Source organism: Panthera uncia (assembly GCF_023721935.1).
Source record: "Panthera uncia isolate 11264 chromosome A1 unlocalized genomic scaffold, Puncia_PCG_1.0 HiC_scaffold_16, whole genome shotgun sequence".
Taxonomy (NCBI): domain Eukaryota; kingdom Metazoa; phylum Chordata; class Mammalia; order Carnivora; family Felidae; genus Panthera; species Panthera uncia.
This window is the reverse complement of record NW_026057576.1, coordinates 68,744,433-68,764,585: the sequence shown is the minus strand read 5'-3', so window position 1 is coordinate 68,764,585 and position 20,153 is coordinate 68,744,433. Positions and strand designations below refer to the sequence as shown.

General features: G+C 36.2%; 1 protein-coding gene across 5 annotated transcripts in view; it reads right to left on the bottom strand.

The window, feature by feature from the left end:
- PCCA (propionyl-CoA carboxylase subunit alpha) overlaps positions 1 to 20,153 on the bottom strand; it is a 483,211-nt gene that overhangs the window by 123,871 nt on the left and 339,187 nt on the right. For all 5 annotated transcript variants that reach the window (XM_049647162.1, XM_049647163.1, XM_049647160.1 and 2 more), the window contains one exon: positions 18,766 to 18,868. In XM_049647162.1, coding sequence (XP_049503119.1) covers positions 18,766 to 18,868 — 103 coding nt within the window. The remainder of the gene's footprint in view (positions 1 to 18,765; positions 18,869 to 20,153) is intronic.

The window sequence follows — 20,153 nt, the reverse complement described above, 5'->3', positions numbered from 1 at the left end:
AAAATAAAATAAAATAAAATAAAATAAAATAAAATAAAATAAAATAATTGCCTGGAACTGTACACTCAAGAATTCACTAGTAGGTATTACTTACAAATGCAGCTGATCCTAGCATTAAAAAATGTCAGTTACACAAACTCTTAACTATAGAGAACACACTAATGGTTACCAGAAAGGGATGGGAATGAATGAAATAGGTGATGGGGATTACAGAGACCACTGCGTGTTGTATGTAAATGTTGAATGACTAAATTCTACACCTGACACTAATATTACACCTTACATTAATTGGAACTTAAATAAAAACTTGAAAAAAAATGTCAGTTATAGGGGAAAGTATACATTTAATTCATATGGTACCAATTATAGTGCTGGAAATATTAAGTACTAAAATTAGGCCAGCTGAATGAAAACCAAATTTAAAATGCCTTATTAAATTCAAAACAATAAAGCATGATACAACATACTAACATGTGCACTACACAGCTTTAAATGTGTTCAGTATCAATGTTATTCATCATTTATAATTAAATTAATGAGATATGTAAAATGTGTAAACAAGTGCAGTTATAAGAGTTGTTGGAAGTTGGAAATGCCACTCAACAGGCTACAGAGTTTAGGTAGACAAGTGACATTTCTGAGTGGGCCAGCTGCCTTCCCACTGCAATAACACGCCATTTGACACAATTCCATCTTTCTCACGTGCAGCCATTGTACCTGTGCTCCTGATTACTCTCTTGGTATCATTCAAGGTGCTGGTTTTTATCTATGTCCAAATAGAATATTAATTTGAATTTGCTTTAATGGTTATCTTTTTCTTTTTCATTTTTTAATTAATTTTAGAGAGAGGGAGTGTGTACAACTGGGGGAGAAGACAGAGAGAGAGAGAATCTTAAGAGCATAGAGTCCAACACCAGTCTTGATCCCACAACCCTGGGATCATGACCTGAACCAAAAGCAAGAGTTAGACGCTCAACTAACTGAGACACCCAGGCGCCCTGATGGTTACCTTTTTCTAATCACATAATTGAAACTAATTAGCTTGAATGTTCCCTAAATTTGCCTTTTGAGAGACTGGAATAATGTTCCTCTTAGTTAACGGCAAATATTTCTTAAATTGCTTTTGTTGCTTTAAAAAAAATAATCTTCGTATTACTCTGCTTTTCCTAAGAACCTGAAGAAATGTGAAGTATTATCAGAATATATTAATCAAACTCATTTTGTGTCCTAAAAATATTTTAGCAATTTTCTAAACCTATATATATATATCATTTTTTTATTTGTCCAAAAAAATTAGATAACATTCTGTAAAAATGTACTTCACGTTGGTAAAGTTAGATTTTAACACTTATCAGAACAGTTAACGTCTTAAGTTGCAATGACCTTTGCTAATAACATCACTGAAAATTTAATAAAATATAAAATTCAAAGACAGATACTTTTATAACGCAAGATTTTTAAAACATTTAACCAAAATATGCAATGGATATTTATCCTGCATCTAACCTACTCATAGAAGTGTTTCATTTCTTCAAAAGAACACTACTGGTATAGTAAGCAACTTTCTTTGTTAACAAAAATAAATGTTTTTCCTCCCAACTGGTATCTTCTGAGGTAGTGGTTTGGCCCGTTCTCCTCCATGTGGACACATAGTGTGACTACATCTCCCATCCCCTAAAGGCGGAGGAATAGTCACATCATGTGCTTTTTCCAACGGAATGAACAGATGGACACAGGCAGAAGCTCTGAGAACTGGTGCATGATTTCCATTCTCTTTCCTTTCCTTTGTCAGGTCCTGAGCTTCCTAGTAAGGATGCACCCCAACAGATACACAATGCACATCTAATGCATGTAAGAAACAAACCTAAGTTCCTGCAATTTTAGGGTGACTGCTACTGTAGGATGGTCCAGCTGATCCTAATGGATAAAGTTATGATGTTACATCACTAATGTGCAGTGTTCTTTTTTGCTTTCCATCAATGTCCTATGTGAGCAAAAACAAAAATCACCTAATGGTATGTTAAGACTCATTTGAATCTGTCATATCAGTAACATTAAAATGATTTTTTAGAAAACATTCAATCATTCCTAGCCTAAAAGGCAGACTGAAGCTTGGCAGTTAAAACTTAGCTTGTGAAACAAAAATTCAATTTTATTTCTAATAACATTTGAAGAAGTGAAAAGATTATTCAGCCTATTTATTGTTACAGGTAAGTTCAATAAATTACAAAAAAAATGGATTTTTTTAAAAAGTTCAAATCTAGATTTCTTCACTGTGTTCTTCAAGTTCCAGGGGGCAGGGACAACCCATTCTTTACAAACCAGCTCTTGAAGGTAGGCTGGTTTATCACTAGCCCATTCTCCTATCTGTCCCACTGCGGCAGGCGTATACTTCTCCACACCGATGTTGGGCTTAGGTCACTTGTTTTGCTTTGTGCAGACACACTGACTGCATGTCTGAGATCAGGCTATAAATGTGTTTGCATGGTATGACTCGCCCTCCAGTTCTCCTGCCTTGTTTGATGAAAACACATGCTCCACAGGGTGGTAAGCCATATTCCTCCAGCCTGGGTCCCCACAGGGACCTACGACAGGGACCTACGACAGGGACCTACGACAGGGACCTACGACAGGGACCTACGTGGGGAAAAACCTGAGCTTGGCCTGCAGCTGAGAGCCATGCCCAGGTGGGCCTGGTTAAGCCCAGCCCAATCTTGGGGAGAACCAAGACAAGAGTCTCACCAAAAGACGTCACAGCCAAACTGTATGCAGCCACAGTGATTTTCTGGGGTGTTTTTCTTTTCTTTTACCCTACGAAGAGCTGATACTCTTCATTAGACTTCCTTGTAAAAGCAATCACTTATTCTAGGCCCATCCCGTTTGAGGTGCCTTTTTGCTGACAAACACAGGACTACATGCTTGCCACGTTACCACAAGAAAAACCAGAAAACATTTCATTCGACCTATTAACTAAAACAATATATCTGATGACAAATAAAAATCTCTTAAGTTTTAATGAATAAAAGGAACTATCTCCCCTTTAATGATACAATGACTGCATAGTTTTAATTACACTCCTACATACATACATAAATCCAGTATGAGTAACTCAACCTTGAAATGAATGAAGAAAGCTTAAATTTGATATTTGGGATTACATTTCCCAGGTGCTGGATTTGTAATAAATAAAATCATTGTTTTCTTTAATCGTAACAAATTAAACCAGCAAACATACTGGGCTGAATTTTCATACCCCATCATGTAACTAATTTGTTGAGAGAGTACAACAGGCAACTGCCAATGCAGATGACCCTGCATGTAACAGATGTAATGTTCTAATTTATTGGCTGAAGCCTCGTCATACCGTGTCATTAGGAAGTGATTTTTCAACTTTCTACCCACTTTCCTTCCTTCCTTCCCTGCTCCCATACCCTCGTTCAACATTTCCTGAGAAGTACAACTGGAAAACAAGGCAAGGTTCTCCTCTTATATAAAGCTTATATTTTAGTGTAAAGAGACTGAACTTACATAAGTGGACAAAGAAATAAAAAAGAGAATTAAGGGGCGCCTGGGTGGCTCAGTCGGTTGAGTGGCCGACTTCGGCTCAGGTCATGATCTCTCGGTCCGTGAGTTCGAGCCCCGCGTCGGGCTCTGTGCTGATAGCTCAGAGCCTGGAGCCTGTTTCAGATTCTGTGTCTCCCTCTCTCTGACCCTCCCCTGTTCATGCTCTGTCTCTCCCTGTCTCAAAAATAAATAAAACGTTAAAAAAAAGAGAGAATTAAAATTTATAATAGGTGCGATGAAGAAAATAAATACTGTGATATGACAGCAAGTAACCATGTGATTCACTTAGGAGGCCTCCAATTTATTCCTGCTCCCCCATGTAAAAACAACAATGAAGACAAAACAAAATGAAGAACAAAAAGCCTCTTCACATACCAGAATTAGTGAGTAAAATAAATTGGTATAAAATATGAGTTTACTAAAAATATGACAAGTTTGTTCATTCCTAATCATGACTAAAGTGTAGAGTCTATTAATTCATAAGATACCAAATTGAGCACAAGTTAGACTTTCAAAAAATCTCGATTGATCAAGAGTCTTCTCTAGAACACACTTTATAAAATGTTCCAAGAAGAGATGGTGAGATAATGAACAACCTCAGAGTAAATTCAAAACTCATGGTCTAAAAGGCCCTCCAGGAACTGTGTATGTCCATTTTGCTCACCGTTAACTTTCTGTCCCTCTCCTCCCCAAGCCCTGCTTCAGGCACTGTTCTCTCTATGACCAATTATTTCTGCTAAATCCAATAGGCACACCTCAGTTTTCTTCTTCTTTTGTGACCTCTTAATATTCACTGGCATCATTGACCTTTTCACCTTCTCAAAACTTTCTTAAAACACAGAATCTTAATACCAAGTCTTAGTAAACATCTCCACTTGTCTATTTCAGACACTGTAAACATGTCCAAAATTCAAAGTATTGTCCTATCTCAATTGTTCTACTTGACTGACACAGACTTTGTCCTTGCCACCCTCAACAGATGACAAATTCTGAGGAGTAAGACATCATCTCTCTTGATGACTGTTGGTTCTCCGGAACATATGTTGTAGGAGGTACTCAATAAACAGCTATTAAACTATATTACAACTGAAATGATAAATGTATAATGGCTATAAATAGATCAAAATTCATTAAATGGTTGAATTGCTCAGCAAAGGCACATTTAACAGTTTGCTTCACTGTTCACAAGGAGCCAATAATATAATAAAATGAGTAAATAACTTATAGTAAGTTGTTGTGGTAGAAGTTTTAGCAGTGGCCATTATGAGCTACTAGACTACAACGAATTATTTATAAGAGCTTATAAAGCTGAACTGACTCAACCTGAATGTCTGGTGTCTGAAATAAAACTGAAAGTTTTCTTCTAAATGAAATGCTTCAGAAAGTGGCTGAAACCAGGGGATAATACTAAAAATCACTTAAAGTCTTAATTATAGCATTTGCCAACTTTAATTTGGTAACAACCAATACCATTCAGTGTTTTCCATTTCCAAAGTAACTGGATTTTATAATGCACTTTTCCTTCATTTAGTCACATAACAAGTTCCTGGACTCTTGAGCACAACATGACTGAATCATTCAAGAGGGTACAGGTGCAACTGTGCCCCCAATTAGACAAGCAATTTTCCAGATTACATGGGCAGGAGTCTCACCTTTTTATGAAAATTCACTCCTATGGTTCAGAAGCACAGTACATACCCACTGCACAAGGGTGCGTTGGAAAAGTAAACAGGTCAAGCTGTGCAAGGTTACTCTTCAGACTTAATTTCTCTACAACCTCATTTATCCGACCCCCTCCTATCAGACATCAAGCTGATTTGGAGGAGTTCTCTTTGAAAGGATATTCTTTAGTTTGGAGTAAAGGAGTCACATTGGTAAGGAAGTTACTTTGGGGCCTTCCTCTGTAAGCCAAGAGTAGCAGAGAATAAATCCATTCCACCACTGATATTTTAGAACCAATGAAATTACTGTGAATTCTGGGACCCTGAGCAAAGCTTCTGGAGTGAGCTCTCGCTACCTTTTGTAACACAGGCATCTCTCTGGCTTTTCCAAATAGTAATCTCTCTGTACAGTTTACATACCTAAAGAAGGAAAAAATAGGAAGCTGTTGGAGGGGCTGTCCAGATCTATCGACTCAATTTCCTTTCTCTCACTCATGTTACTTACCATCTTTCCTTTGCTTCTTTCCAGTTTCTTATTTCACGTTAGATCGAGCTCTTAGTATAGCCTATTCATTGATCTCCACCAACTGCCTTCAAGTTCAGAGTGCCAGCTGGAGTTTCAGTAATTGCACTTTGTGTAGTTATGGGTATAAGACCAGAGCTCTTTATTCAATAAGCCAACTGCTCATGTGACTACTTCCCTGGATGGGATAGGCAATGTAAGATCCTTGACAGGTTATTAAAATTCCATTATTTCAATAGTCCCATACCTTGCAGACCTGTCCACTGCATAATTTTGAAACATTACTTTGGGGGAGTGGGGACGTAGGTAATACAAAATAGGTTCAAAATCCAAAAAGTACTAAAGGGACATCTAGTATAAGGTATGTATCCTTCTCACCCTGTCAAGGGGTCAGCCATCCAGCTCCCCAATTCAAAGGCAACCATGGTTATCGATTTCTTGTGCCTCCTTCCAAAGATAACCTATACACGTAGCAAACAAATGTTTTTTTATGCAAATGAAAATACAATGCTTTTGTCATTATTAGCATATACACAGAATGTCACTTAATACACTCAGCATATACAAAGAAAGTTCGGATCCCTATAGTTCAATGACAGGGCTTTATTTAATGACCCCATTTTGATAGGCATAGTCCAGTTGTCTGTAGTCCTCTGCTCTTGCAAACGATACTGCCACGAACATGCTTGTACGTCTCCTGCATGTGAACACATCCTAGAGTATAAATTCACTTTCGACAAAAAATGGAGGCTGTATCAATTTGCGCACCCACCAGTTACACATACATGGGCCTGTTTCTCTATAACCTTATAAAATTAGAGAATTATCCAACTTTTTATCTTTGCTGAAATGTAGGTGGGAAATGGTATGTCATAATTTTCACCTTATTCTCTCTGTGTGGTTTAGCACATTTTGTCATGGATGGAGGCACCATTTATATTTCCTCTGCCATAAACCACCTGAGAATTTTTCACCCGGAAGGCTGGTGTTTTTCACTGATCAATAGTTCTTTATATATTAAGAACATTTATTCCCCTTTTGTCACTGAAATGAGCGGCATATTTCTCCTCTGGTCTGTTGGCTTCTCTATTGGCTTTACTTATGATTATGGTTTTATAATTTTTGCCAAAATATTTAAAATTTTAAGCACAAACCTATTTTCCTAGCAATTTTTCTCAAATGGAAAAATAACTTTATCAAGAAAACAAATGTTGTTGCCACAGTGAAAGAATTTCATGTTTGCACAATATTATGTTTTCTGGAAAAAAAATTCATTTCCTCAAATAGGGTAACATTTTTGCTACTTTATCTAGCATTCTTTTTAAAAGGGGGGGGGGGGGTTTGGGGAAGCCTAAGTGAAAAAAATCACCTAACAAAAACGTAGCTTATATGATCATAACATTGAATTAATTGCTGCCAAAAGAAAAAGATTTTTAAGTTTTAAATATAAAATAGTGCATAATTTCTTGGGGTGCCTGGGTGGCTCACTCAGTTAAGCATCTGACTTCATTTCAGTTCATGATCTCACTGTGAGTTCGAGCCCCATGTCAGGCTCTATGCTGACAGCCTGGAACCTGCTTTGGAATCTGGATCCCCCCCCCCCGCCTCTGCCCCCCCCATACTCTGTATCTCTCTCAAAAATAAATAAACGTTAAAAAAATACTGCATAAATTCAAAAACCTCAATTTTTTTTGTCATTTATCACATACCATATGTCAATTTTCTTTTTTTTTTTTTAATTAAAAAAATTTTTTTTGATGTTTATTCTTTGAAAGACAAGAGACCCAGTGCAAGCAAGGGAGGGGCAGACAGAGAGGGAGACACAGAATCCAAGCAGGCTCCAGGCTCTCAGGTGTCAGCACGGAGCCCAACAGGAGCCTCGAACCCACAAACCGTGAGATCATGACTGAGCCACCCAGGCGCCCCAGTCAGTTCAATGTCCAACTTCGGCTCAGGTCATGATATCACCTTTCCAGAGTTTGATATCACCGGGTTCCAGAGTTGGGCTCTGTGCTGACAGTTCAGAGCCTGTTTCAGATTCTGTGTCTCCCTCTCTCTGTTCTTTCCCTAGTCGTGTTCTGTCTCTCTCAAAAATAAATGAACATTAAAATTTTAAAAATAATAATAAAGTCCTTCATTACAAGCACTTAAGAGTACTATGGTATTCATTTTATTTTATTTTTTTTTTATTTTTTCCAACGTTTATTTATTTTTGGGACAGATAGAGACACAGCATGAACGGGGTAGGGGCAGAGAGAGAGGGAGACACAGAATCGGAAACAGGCTCCAGGCTCTGAGCCATCAGCCCAGAGCCTGGCGCGGGGCTCGAACTCACGGACTGTGAGATCATGACCTGGCTGAAGTCGGACGCCCAACCGACTGCGCCACCCAGGCGCCCCTATGGTATTCATTTTAAAATGTTACTATAAAAATCTAAATAAAATAAAGTAAAATAAAAAATAAAATAAAATAAGTTACTACAAAAATGTTTTTTCAGTTTTCTGTCTGCCTACCATGCCCTTAAGCTATATAGCTAACTCTTTAATAAAAAGCCTACAGTAGGCATAAATGTAAAAGTAAATTCACCTTGTTTGTTGATGTCTTTTTCATGTTCAAAAATAAGAGTCTACTCTAAAACTTGACCATAGTGACAAAAGGACAGATAGAATAATATTGCATTTTATTCTACAAAGGGCACTGGAAAATTATTTCCTTAAAAGAACCATGATTCTTACCATGTCCCTATAAAAATTCCAGTAACTACATGATTTAGCATTACTCCCTACAAATGGGATAAAAGGAACAGAGACTGTGATGTAAAATGCAAGAATAAATTCTTACTGAAAACATAAAGAAAATATGATTTTGTGCACAGAATTATTTATTGGCAAATGCTAACTTCATTTAATTCTTAATCTTTATGAAAATATTACTTAAAAATACTTAACTAGTTCTACTTAAAACCATATTTTCAGGGGTGCCTGGGTGGCTCAGTCAGTTAAGTATCTGACTCCTGATCTTGGCTCAGGTCACGATCTCATGATTCACAGGTTCGAGCCCTGTACCGGGTTCTGCGCTGATGGCACAAAGCCTGCTTGGGACTGTCTCTCCTTCTCTCTGTCCCTCCCCTCCTTGTGCTCTCTCTCTCAAAATAAATAAATAAACTAAAACACATACACACACACATTTTCAAAGTAACTCTGGTGGAATGTTTTCCTACAAATGAAGTCTAGAACAAAATCTATAATGGTAGAACAAATGGGAAAGGGTTAGCTATGTTAGAGAAGGAAACCTTCAGATGATGCATATGTAATTATTTATTATGCATCCATATGTAATTATTATTTTTTATTCTTATGTTCTTTATCATTTTCTCTGTTCGAGAAGAAAAATATAGGGTGGTAATTTCAATGATATGAATACTACAAAACATTTCCCTCCCACAGGCATCTAAAGATGAGACAATTTTATATCAACCAAAACAAACATTACTAAGAAAATGAAATGAAAGCTCTTTTAGATGCAAAAATCTTATTTATCTCAAATCATGTATTGCTCTCAAAGATTATTACTTACTTGGATAAAACTGTAAGATCACTGCTAAAACTCAATATATTGAATTTTAATACCCATTTGAAAAATACGGTAACCTCTACAAGAGGTAATAAGATACTAAAAATGCTTTCTAACAGCTACTCTTTTTTTTTTAAGCTTATTTATTTGAGAGAGAGAGTGCAAGGGAGGGGCAGAGAGAGAGAGAGAGAGAGAAAGGGAAACCCAAGCAGGCTCTGCACCGTCAGCGTGGAGCCCAAGTTGGGGCTTGAACTCACGAACTGAACTATGAGACCATTACCTGAGTCGAAATTCGGAGTTGGATGCCCAACTGAGCCACCCGGACACCCCTCTAACAGCTACTCTTAACCAGTATTCCTGATTGTGTACTTTTCAACACTGGGTACATTGTGTATATAATATTGTGTACATTTTTGTGATACCTTGCATGATCCTTTAAATAGTATGACTGCAGCCTTAACTTTCTGCCTATCACAAAGAAAAATCCCTTTATCATGTGTCAAAAATATTCTGTTTGGAAATAAATGCATTATTCTTTGTAATTTTCCTTGACAGTGCTACTATATCTCAGAATTTTGTCTAGCAAAACTACCCTATAAAAGGAGATATAGAGAGGTACTAGTGCATGGGCTAGTAACAACTGCGTTCCGGTTTCCTACTATCTCATTTAGAGATAAATTATGTGTAGTGCCTACCACAGTGCCTGGGACAGGGTACATCTTCGATAATCGCAAACCAAAGTAATCAACTGCTTCATGGAAATACCTTTAAATAGGCTAAAATAGGTACCAGAAAACAACAATGCAACTAGAACAAGACAGGGACACCCCTTCCTCACTCTACTGTTTGTGGAAAACAAATAATAGAAAAATTAAGGAAGCATACACTTCCATAATAAGAAATCAAAGTTATCTATAGAAAATGTCTCTGATGTATCAAAAAACTTACCTTGCTACCACGTGCCAGTGCTTTTCCTCACCTATTTTACCACAATTTGGAGGTAAGTCATGACATATGTCATCACATTCTAATCTGTTACTCATTAGTCATCTTGGCCAAGAAGAACTTCACTTTCACCTAGATACTTCCTTTCCCCCAGCCAGTTGAGTGCTCTTTCTTCTATCTTTCTCAGGATTTAAGTGGTTGAAGACACTTCTGTTAAGACATTTATGTATTTTAATTCCAAGCCTGCTGACCCTTTATTACCATATGTAGAGATTGTTTACATGGATATCTCCAAGGCAAGCCACCATTAATTCATCTTTTTTTCACGTTCACATTCACAATTTTTCATTGGGTAGGGTTGTTTTTTTTTTTAATGTTTATTTACTTTTGAGAGAGAGACAGAGTATGAGCCAGGGAGAGTCAGAGAGAGAGAGGGAGACACAGAATCCAAAGCAGGCTCCAAGCTCTGAGCTGTCAGCACAGAGCGCGACACAGGGCCCAAACTCAGGAACTGCAAGATCATGACCTGAGCCGAAGTCAGACGCCCAACCGACTGAGCCACCCAGGCACCCCTCATTGGGTGGGGTTTGAGAAGAGGTATCAGTGAACCAAAGAATATGAACATTTTTTAAAGGTCTTTGATGAATGTTATCAAATTATTTTATAGAAAGGGTAAATGGATATTATATATTCCTATTTAATTTACTTTTGAGTTGTATGTATTTATGTATTTTAAATACAAGTGTTTTACTGAATATATTATTTGCAAATATGTTTCCCCCTTCTGTGTTCTGTCTTTTCAGTTTCTTGTTCTGTATCTTTTGAACACAGTTTTTAATTTTGACAAAGACCAATTTATTTTTTCTTTTGTTGCTTGTGCTTTTGTCCTATCTAAGCAACTGCTGCCACAAGCAAGGTCATGTAGATGTACCCTTATGTTTTCTTCTAAGAGTTTTATTGTTTCATCTTTTACATTTAGATCTTTTATCCACTTTAGGTTAATTTTGGTATAATTAACTCAATATGAGATAGGGATTCAACTTTATTCTTTTACACGTAGATACCGACTTGGTCCAGTACCATTTGTTGACAAGATTATTCTTTCCTTCACTGAATTACTTTGGCACCTTTGTCGAAAATCAGGGATTTAGTTCTGGATTCTTAATTCTGTTCTATTGATCTATATGTTTATCTTTATGCAAGTACTATATTTTATGAGACAATTCTGTTGTTAAGTCTTGAAAAGGGAAACTGAGTTCTCCAATTTTGTTCTTTTTTACAAGATTGCTTTTGCTATTCTGGGTCCCTTAAGTTTCCATATAAATTTTAGTATCAGCTTGTCAATTTCTGGAGAAAATTTTTTTTTGGATTCTGGAAAGAACTGCATTGAATGTGTAAACCAATTTAGGAAATATTACCATCTGAACAACATTAAGTCTTTCAATTCAGGAATATGAGATGCTATTTATTTGGATTTCTATTAATATCTTTTTTAATAGTTTTTAGTTTTTAGTTTTCACAGTATAAATTTATACCTCTTTTGTTCTTTTATTCTTTTGATGCTCTTAATGGTAACTTTTTCATAATTTTGTTTTTGGATTGTTCATTGCAAATAAGTAAAAATGCAATTGACTTTTATATATTTATTTTGTACCCTGTACCCTTGCTAAACTTATTTTGTAATAATTCCTTAATGGATTTTTCAGAATTTTCTACATACAACAATATGTCATCTACAATAGAGATTTTTATAACTTTCACCAGTAGTAGTTGCTTTGTTGCACAAAACTGCTGTTTCAGAAGTGGATCTCTGCCATTTAACTTTTAATATAAATTGTATCAATATACAACTTACTTGAAATTGGCAGAATGAAAGGAATCTGATTGTAATTTAAAACTGCAGCACAATCAGGAACACGACGGGGATGTCCATTCTCACTGCTGTTGTTTAACATAGTGCTGGAAGTTCTAGCATCAGCAATCAGCAACAAAAGGAAATCAAAGGCATCAAAATTGGCAAAGATGAAGTCAAGCTTTCGCTTTTTGCAGATGACATGATATTATACATGGAAAACCCTACAGACTCCACCAAAAGTCTGCTAGAACTGATACGTGAATTCAGTAAAGTCTCAGGATACAAAATTAATGTACAGAAATCAGCTGCATTCTTATACACTAATAATGAAGCAACAGAAAGACAAAGAAACTGATCCCTTTCACAATTGCACCAAGAAGCATAAAATACCTAGGAATCAACCTAGCCAAAGATGTAAAAGATCTGTATGCTGAAAACTATAGAAAGCTTATGAAGGAAATTGAAGAAGATACAAAGAAATGGGAAAACATTCCATGCTCATGGATTGGAAGAATAAATATTGTTAAAATGTCAGTACTACCCAAAGCAATCTACACATTCAATGCAATCCCAATCAAAATTGCACCAGCATTCCTCTAAAGCTAGAACAAGCAATCCTAAAATTTGTATGGAACCACAAAAGACCCCGAATAGCCAAAGTAATATTGAAGACGAAAACCAAAACAGGAGGCATCACAATTCCAGACTTTAGCCTCCACTACAAAGCTGTAATCATCAAGACAGCATGGTATTGGCACAAAAACAGACACACAGACCAATGGAATAGAATAGAGATTCCAGAATTGGACCCACAAATGTATGGCCAACTAATCTTTGACAAAGCAAGAAAGAATATCCAATGGAAAAAAGTCTCTCTAACAAATGGTGCTGGGAGAACTGGACAGCAACATGCAGAAGAATGAAACTAGACCACCTTCTTACACCACTCACAAAAATAAACTCAAAATGGATAAAGGACCTGAATGTGAGACAGGAAGCCATCAAAACCCTAGAGGAGAAAGCAAAAAAAAAACAAAAAAAAAAACAAAAAAAAACCTCTCTGACCTCAGCCTCAGCAATTTCTTACTCAACACATCTCCAAGGCAAGGGAATTAAAAGCAAAAATGAACTATTCAGACTTCATCAAGATAAAAAGCTTCTGCACTGCAAAGGAAACAATCAACAAAACTAAAGGCAACCAATGGAATGGGAAAGGATATTTGCAAATGACATATCGGACAAAGGGCTAGTATCCAAAATCTATAAAGAATTCACCAAACTCCACACCTGAAAAACAAATAATCCAGTGAAGAAATGGGCAGAAGACATGAATAGACACTTCTCTAAAGAAGACCCCAGATGGCCAATAGGCAGGCACATGAAAAGATGCTCAATGTCGCTCCTCATCAGGGAAATACAAATCAAAACCACACTGAGATATCACCTCACGCCAGTCAGAGTGGCTAAAATGAACAAATCAGGAGACTATAGATGCTGGAGAGGATGTGGAGAAACGGGAACCCTCTTGCACTGTTGGTGGGAATGCAAACTGTGCAGCTGCTCTGGAAAACAGTGTGGAGGTTCCTCAAAAAACTAAAAATAGATCTACCCTATGACCCAGCAATAGCACTGCTAGGAATCTACCCAAGAGATACAGGAATGCTGATGTATAGGGGAACTTGTACCCCAATGTTTATATAGCAGTACTTTCAACAATAGCCAAATTATGGAAAGAGCCTAATTGTCCATCAACTAATGAATGGATAAAGAAGTTGTGGTTTATATATACAATGGAATACTACTTAGCAATGAGAAAGAGTGAAATACGGCCTTTTGTAGCAACGTGGATGGAACTGGAGAGTGTTATGCTAAGTGAAATAAGCCATACGGAGAAAGACAGATACCACATGTGTTCACTCTTAGGTGGATCCTGAGAAACTAAACAGGAACCCATGGGGGAAGGGAAGGAAGGAAAAAAAAAAAAGTTAGAGAGGAAGGGAATAAACTGAGGGTTGATGGGGGTTGGGGGAGAGGGGAAAGTGGGTGATGGGCATTGAGGAGGGCACCTGTTGGGATGAGCACTGGGTGTTGTATGGAAACCAATTTGACAATAAATTTTATATTAAAAAAATAATAAAAAAAGATAAAACTGCAGCACAATTTTATGGCCATCAAAAAGGAAAGTTTTGACCTTTCCATAAGAATAAAAAAAAAAAAAAAAAAAAAATCTCATTTAGGAGAAAATGAGCTGAAAAGAGTTTTAAAAAAGATAAAAACAATTTTCATTTTTCTTAACTATACTAAATGTTTCTTTGCATCATTGAGATTTTTCTCTTCAACTATTAGCACAAAAATTACATTGCTGTGCCAAAATTCATGAGTTTGAGGATTCTGGATATTCTTAAGTAGTTTACGGGATCTTTATAAAAATTTCTATTGATGGCTCACTGTAACACAAAGGATATCTAAATCAGTATCTAGGATCATATGCTGTTTTCTGTTTATTATTTCTACTTACTAGTAGTTAACAGAAATATTAGGCAAAAAAATTTTAAGTGCATGTACAGTGCACACTTTTTCATCTTTAGGAAGGCTGAATTCTTGAGCTAATTTTCTTCACATCAAGAGTACTCTGACATTCTTCTTCCAAGTGAACTGTTTTCAGTATGAAGTTAGGCCATCATCTTTAAGATAACAAACGCACTATCATGAACTATTTTGACCAGTATCACATTACACAGAATAAAAGAGAACGGAAAACATCTTGGGAATCCAGAATATAATCATGAATTAAATGTAAGTAAACATTAGTTTGTTTTTGATATTTTTAAGTTTCTCATCTTAATATGCTAAACAATATTTCAATTTGGTGTTAGCAGATTTTATACTCAGTTTTGCTATTCATTCTGACCCTTATAGTCAAAATCAAAAATCTAAAGCATAAAATATTTCAGCCTATCTACTACTTCTTTTTTTTAAGTTTATTTATTTATTTTGAGAGAGCGAGCACACAAACAGGCGAGGGGCATCGAGAGAGGGAGAGAAAGAGAGAGACAGAGAAAGAGAGAGAGAAAATCCCAAGCAGGCTCCATGCTGCTGCCCGCAGAGAGCCTGACAGGGGGCTCGAAATCACAAACCAGGAGATGATGACCTGAACCAAAATTTAAGAGTCGTATGCTCAATGGAGTGAGCCACCCATGTGCCCCCACCTACTACTTCTTCACTTAACTTTTCCCCCTACCATGCTTCCTTTGTTTCCCAAAAATTTCATCCTCACTACTTTTAAATTTTTTATCAAAAAATACTGATCTGTATTGATTTTTGCACTTAAAAAATTTTTACAAATCATATAATTTACTATCTTACCCATTTTGAAGTGTACAGTTCAGTGGTATTAAAGACATGCAGAGTTTTGTATATGCATCACCAATGGCCATCTTCAGAATTATTTTCATCTTGTGAAACTAAAACTCTATTCCCTTTAAATAATAACCCTCTGTTTCCCACTCTCCCAGCCTCTGGCACCACCATTCTATTTTCTATGTATTTAACTACTCTACATACTGTATGATTTGGAATCATACAGTATTTGTCCTTTTGTGTCTGGCTTATTTCACTGAGCTCAATTCCCTCAGGTTCCTCCATGCTGTGGCACGTATCAGAATTTCTTCTTTTGGTCGATGTGTCTGTCTTATGCGAGTACCACACCATTTTGACCACAGCAGTTTTGTAATAAGTATTAAAATCAGGAAGTGTGAGCTTTCCAACTTTGTCCTTCTTTTTGAAAATTGTTTTGGCTATTTGGGGTCCCTCCCTTAAGAGTCCATATGAATTTTAGGACTGTTCTATCTCTGCAAAAAATCGGTTGGGATTTTGATAGGGATTGTTTTGAATCTGCTGAACATGGGTAATACTGAAGCCAAATCATGGGTAATATTGACATTATAACAACATTAAGTCTTCCAATCTATGAACCCAAGATGGCTTTGCATATATTTGTGTTTTCTTTAATTTCTTCCAGCAACATTTTGTAGTATCTAGTGTACAAGTCCTTCTCCTCCATGGTTAAGTTTATTCCTAAGCATCTTATTCTTTTTGATAGTGTTGCAAATGGAGTTGTTTTTGCTTTGTATATTTCAAACTGTTACATAAATGGCATCATTAAGTACTTATATTTTCACAGTCTTCTTTTTTACTATTAAGTCCATGCATACATACTAAATGTAGAACAATATGCACAAGGAGGACACATAGCATCTTCAGGATAGCTGTCACCTCTGGAGAGGGAAAGGGCGGAATGAGATATCATAAAGAAGGGATTTAGCTGTAACTATGAATTGTTTCTTTTTCAGTAAGAGATCTGTATAGAACATTTGTGCATTTGCAATACTTTCCTTATTTGAAACATCTTTTAATTTAAATTTTTTAGATTAAAATAATTTTGAAAATGTGGGGTATCTGAAGCATTACTTCAGGCATATGACTTTGCTTGTACCACTCTTGGGATCATGACCCTAGAGTGTCACCTTGAGGCCAGTTACTTTTTCTTGATGTGGCAGTGGATGACCTAGGAAACCAACAGTCACAGCTCTCCCCCCGAGACCCTAAAATCTGAGACTTCGTATCAATGGGTCTTTACTTAGTCTGTGCTATTCATCTTGACTCTCTTCAATAACACTGATGTCAAATGAAACTCAATCCAAATATACTTAGGAAAAAAAAGACACTATCAGGATTACCTGTTTTTCATTAGGTTTGATACTGTAAAGCCAATAAATAGGGGTAAGTAGCTATTGATACTATGTATCAAGGTGGATATTTTCCAGGGAAATTTTTAATGCAATAATTTTGATGTGTTTTTTTTTTTAAACAGCCCTGCTTTTCTTACGAGCTAAAAAGTAAAACAAGAGGTAATTCTACTGGAAAAATTCAAAGACACCATTTGAGCTGATGGTCTCTAGTTTTTCAACATGGAATCTGAAACAAGCACCAAGAAATAACAGCTCTAAGACGTAATCTGAGCCGTTTTCTTATTAAGGCAAGGCACTGCTTAGAAAAACAGTGTATTGGAGTATCAGATGAACAGTAACACTTCAGTGGTGACTCAGTACAGAACTAGATATTATGCTAAGTCTACATTTTTGTAAAGTTAACCTTCCCTGAGGAAAATGTTATAATATTAATACTCTTTACTATTCAATACACATAGTTTGCTACTCAACCTGATATACACTTAAGTCTCCACTTATAGAGCTACGTTTTTAAATGATCATATAGAAAGGAGGAACATAAGGAATCACGTAAGTACATCACAAAAAAAATACATCATAAGACAACTGTTTAACTCCACCGCAGTTTTCACGTTAACAGAGTGGAGTGAAATACCTTTCAGGAACAAATGCCTCAGCAATTTTGGCACACAGAATGAATCCCAACACTTAAAGACAACCAAGGAGATGACCCTTCACTCATGAATGAATCTCATTTACGTGTGACTCTGACTACCACATAAGAATGTAAGCTTCTCCAGTCTTAACAGCCTAGCACTTACCTAGCACAAGGTAGGAATGTAGTACGGATATGTTGAATAAGTGACTTCTCCTAACTCTGATGGTACTTTCTAGCTGGGATCAGGAAACTGCCACCAGGAGGTGCCTGGCTGGCTCAGTTGGTAGAGCATGTGACTCTTGATCTCAGGGTCACGAATTCGAGCCCCACGTTGGGGGCAGAGTTTACTTAAAAAAAAAAATACACATAAAAGCGAAAAAACTACCACCCTATCTATACCTCAGCTTCACCAGTTCTTCTTTTCGTGAAATCATATTATTTTTATTTTCATATCCTGTTTAAATCTTTTGATGAAAAAGTCATGTTTTCCAAACAACAAAATGACATTTTATTGCAACTTAGCCATGAGAAGAGAAATGTAGATTAATAAAATATTCATTGCACTAACTACCTAGAAGCTTCTGTGTGTTCAGGCTGAAAGTAAAACAGGAAAAACATTTCACAATATCATGATATTTTTCTGGCACTCACTCTCAAATCATATAATTTAAACATATCATTCATAACACAGTGTAAACACTAAATGTTAATGTAACACTGCTTAGTACAGACCCGAATTAAACTAAAGCAGTTCTATCATGGATATTATCCAAGGGGTTTAAGTTCAAGTTTTAAATTCCTTCAAAACAAAAGGAATGTCACCACAAGGTAAATTTAGCCTCAAGAATGTCTCACACAACATGAAGTCTCAAGAAAATGTTATATAGGCTTCAGATGACTTGTTTTAAAAGAGTGATTACCTACCACAGCTATCATATGTTTGGAATTATACTTAAAGATGCTCTTCTCTGGGACAAAAACAAAAGTATTACTTCTCAATAACAAAAGGAAAATGAATCAGGTGTCAGGAAGTGGGTGTAGAATGTGGCTAAATCTAGGAATGTATTTCCTAATTAACATGAGAGAACAAAACCTCCCATTTACATTCAGCTTCCTAAAGAAGGTGAAACAAGCACATTGCTGTGTTACAGACTCAAAAGATGAGAGTCGCTGAATACATTAAAAATTGTTTGAAACAGGCACAGATCAATTTTCAAGACTGCCAAAAAAAATAAAAATAAAGAAATAAAACTCACAGAGAATGTTGGCCCACTGTTTGATGCTACGACAGTATGAACTTCGTCATGCAATTTTACTGAGAGCTGCCAGTTAGCCACTTGTGGTTGAATAATAGGCACTCTGAAGCAGAAAAAAAGAAAAGGAGTTAGTAATTTTACATTATTCTCTTAGTAAACTGATTTTCCTTTGGCGTTAAGTGTGCAGGGTAAAATTGCCACAGATTATATTTCAGAACATTATTTTAAAAGGCTCTGTCCCTGGAAAAAAGCTTTCAGATTTAAACTAGAGCAGTTAAAAACAAACATACAAAAAACACATAGACATTCCAAGGACAACAGTAATCACTCTGGGATAAATGTCCTAGTGCCATCCATTCAAATACCATTATCCATTCTATGAATTTGAGTTGCTTAACTATGACTTTCAAAAATTAACTGTATGCAATATTAATATCTTTTCAGTATTTTGCTACTGTTCCAGACTGTTTTCAAAAATTTACAACGTGAATCTTTTATTTTTCTGGGTTTATTGAGTTATGAGTGGTATGCATAAGAACTGCATATAATTAACACACAATTTAGTGAATTTGAACATAGTTATTCATTTGTGTTTCCATCACCATAATTAAGGTAATAAATATATCCATCACCTCCAAAAGTTCCCTTGTATATACCTTCATTCCTTTTTGGTATTTTGTTTGTTTGGGTAAGAATACAATCTTAATAACAGGTCTTTTCTTGCCTATGATCCATATTACATGGTCCAGAAAAACTGGGTAAAGCAACCAGAGACAAAAACATTTTTAGAATACAAATATTTCCCACAATTTTTTAAAGTAACAAGATTTTAATCATTTGTGAATTAGCCTAATTTAAATATTGCATGTTTTCATTATTTATGGTCATAAAGGAATATTTTACAAAGCAACTACACAGATACTATCCAGACTCTTGTCTTAAGTTATAGTTCCGAAAAAATGTTGCAGGTTATGTTTCAAGGTCACACCCCCTCCCATGAATTTCAAAAGGATTCTTTGTGTATTCAATGAAAACAAATTCAGGCACAAAAACTATGATTATAATCAAATCATCTCTAGACACAAGGTCTAATGGAGGATGATGGATAACTTAGGAGAACATTTGTATTTAGCCCACTATTTATTTTCTGAAAAAGAAGAAATGTCTTAAATACTCTAGAAGTGAAAATTAACGTTTTAAAATGTATCAACAAATCAATACTAATGAACATGGCAGACATGGACGATTCTCTCGGCAACTTAAATAGGGCTGTTTCAGAGGATAGAGCTTCACACATGAGAGCTTGAAAGAACAACAGGGGAGCATACAGGACGCAGAGGAGGAGAAGGAGGAGGGGGGGAAGAGGAGGAGGAGGAGGAGGAGGAGGA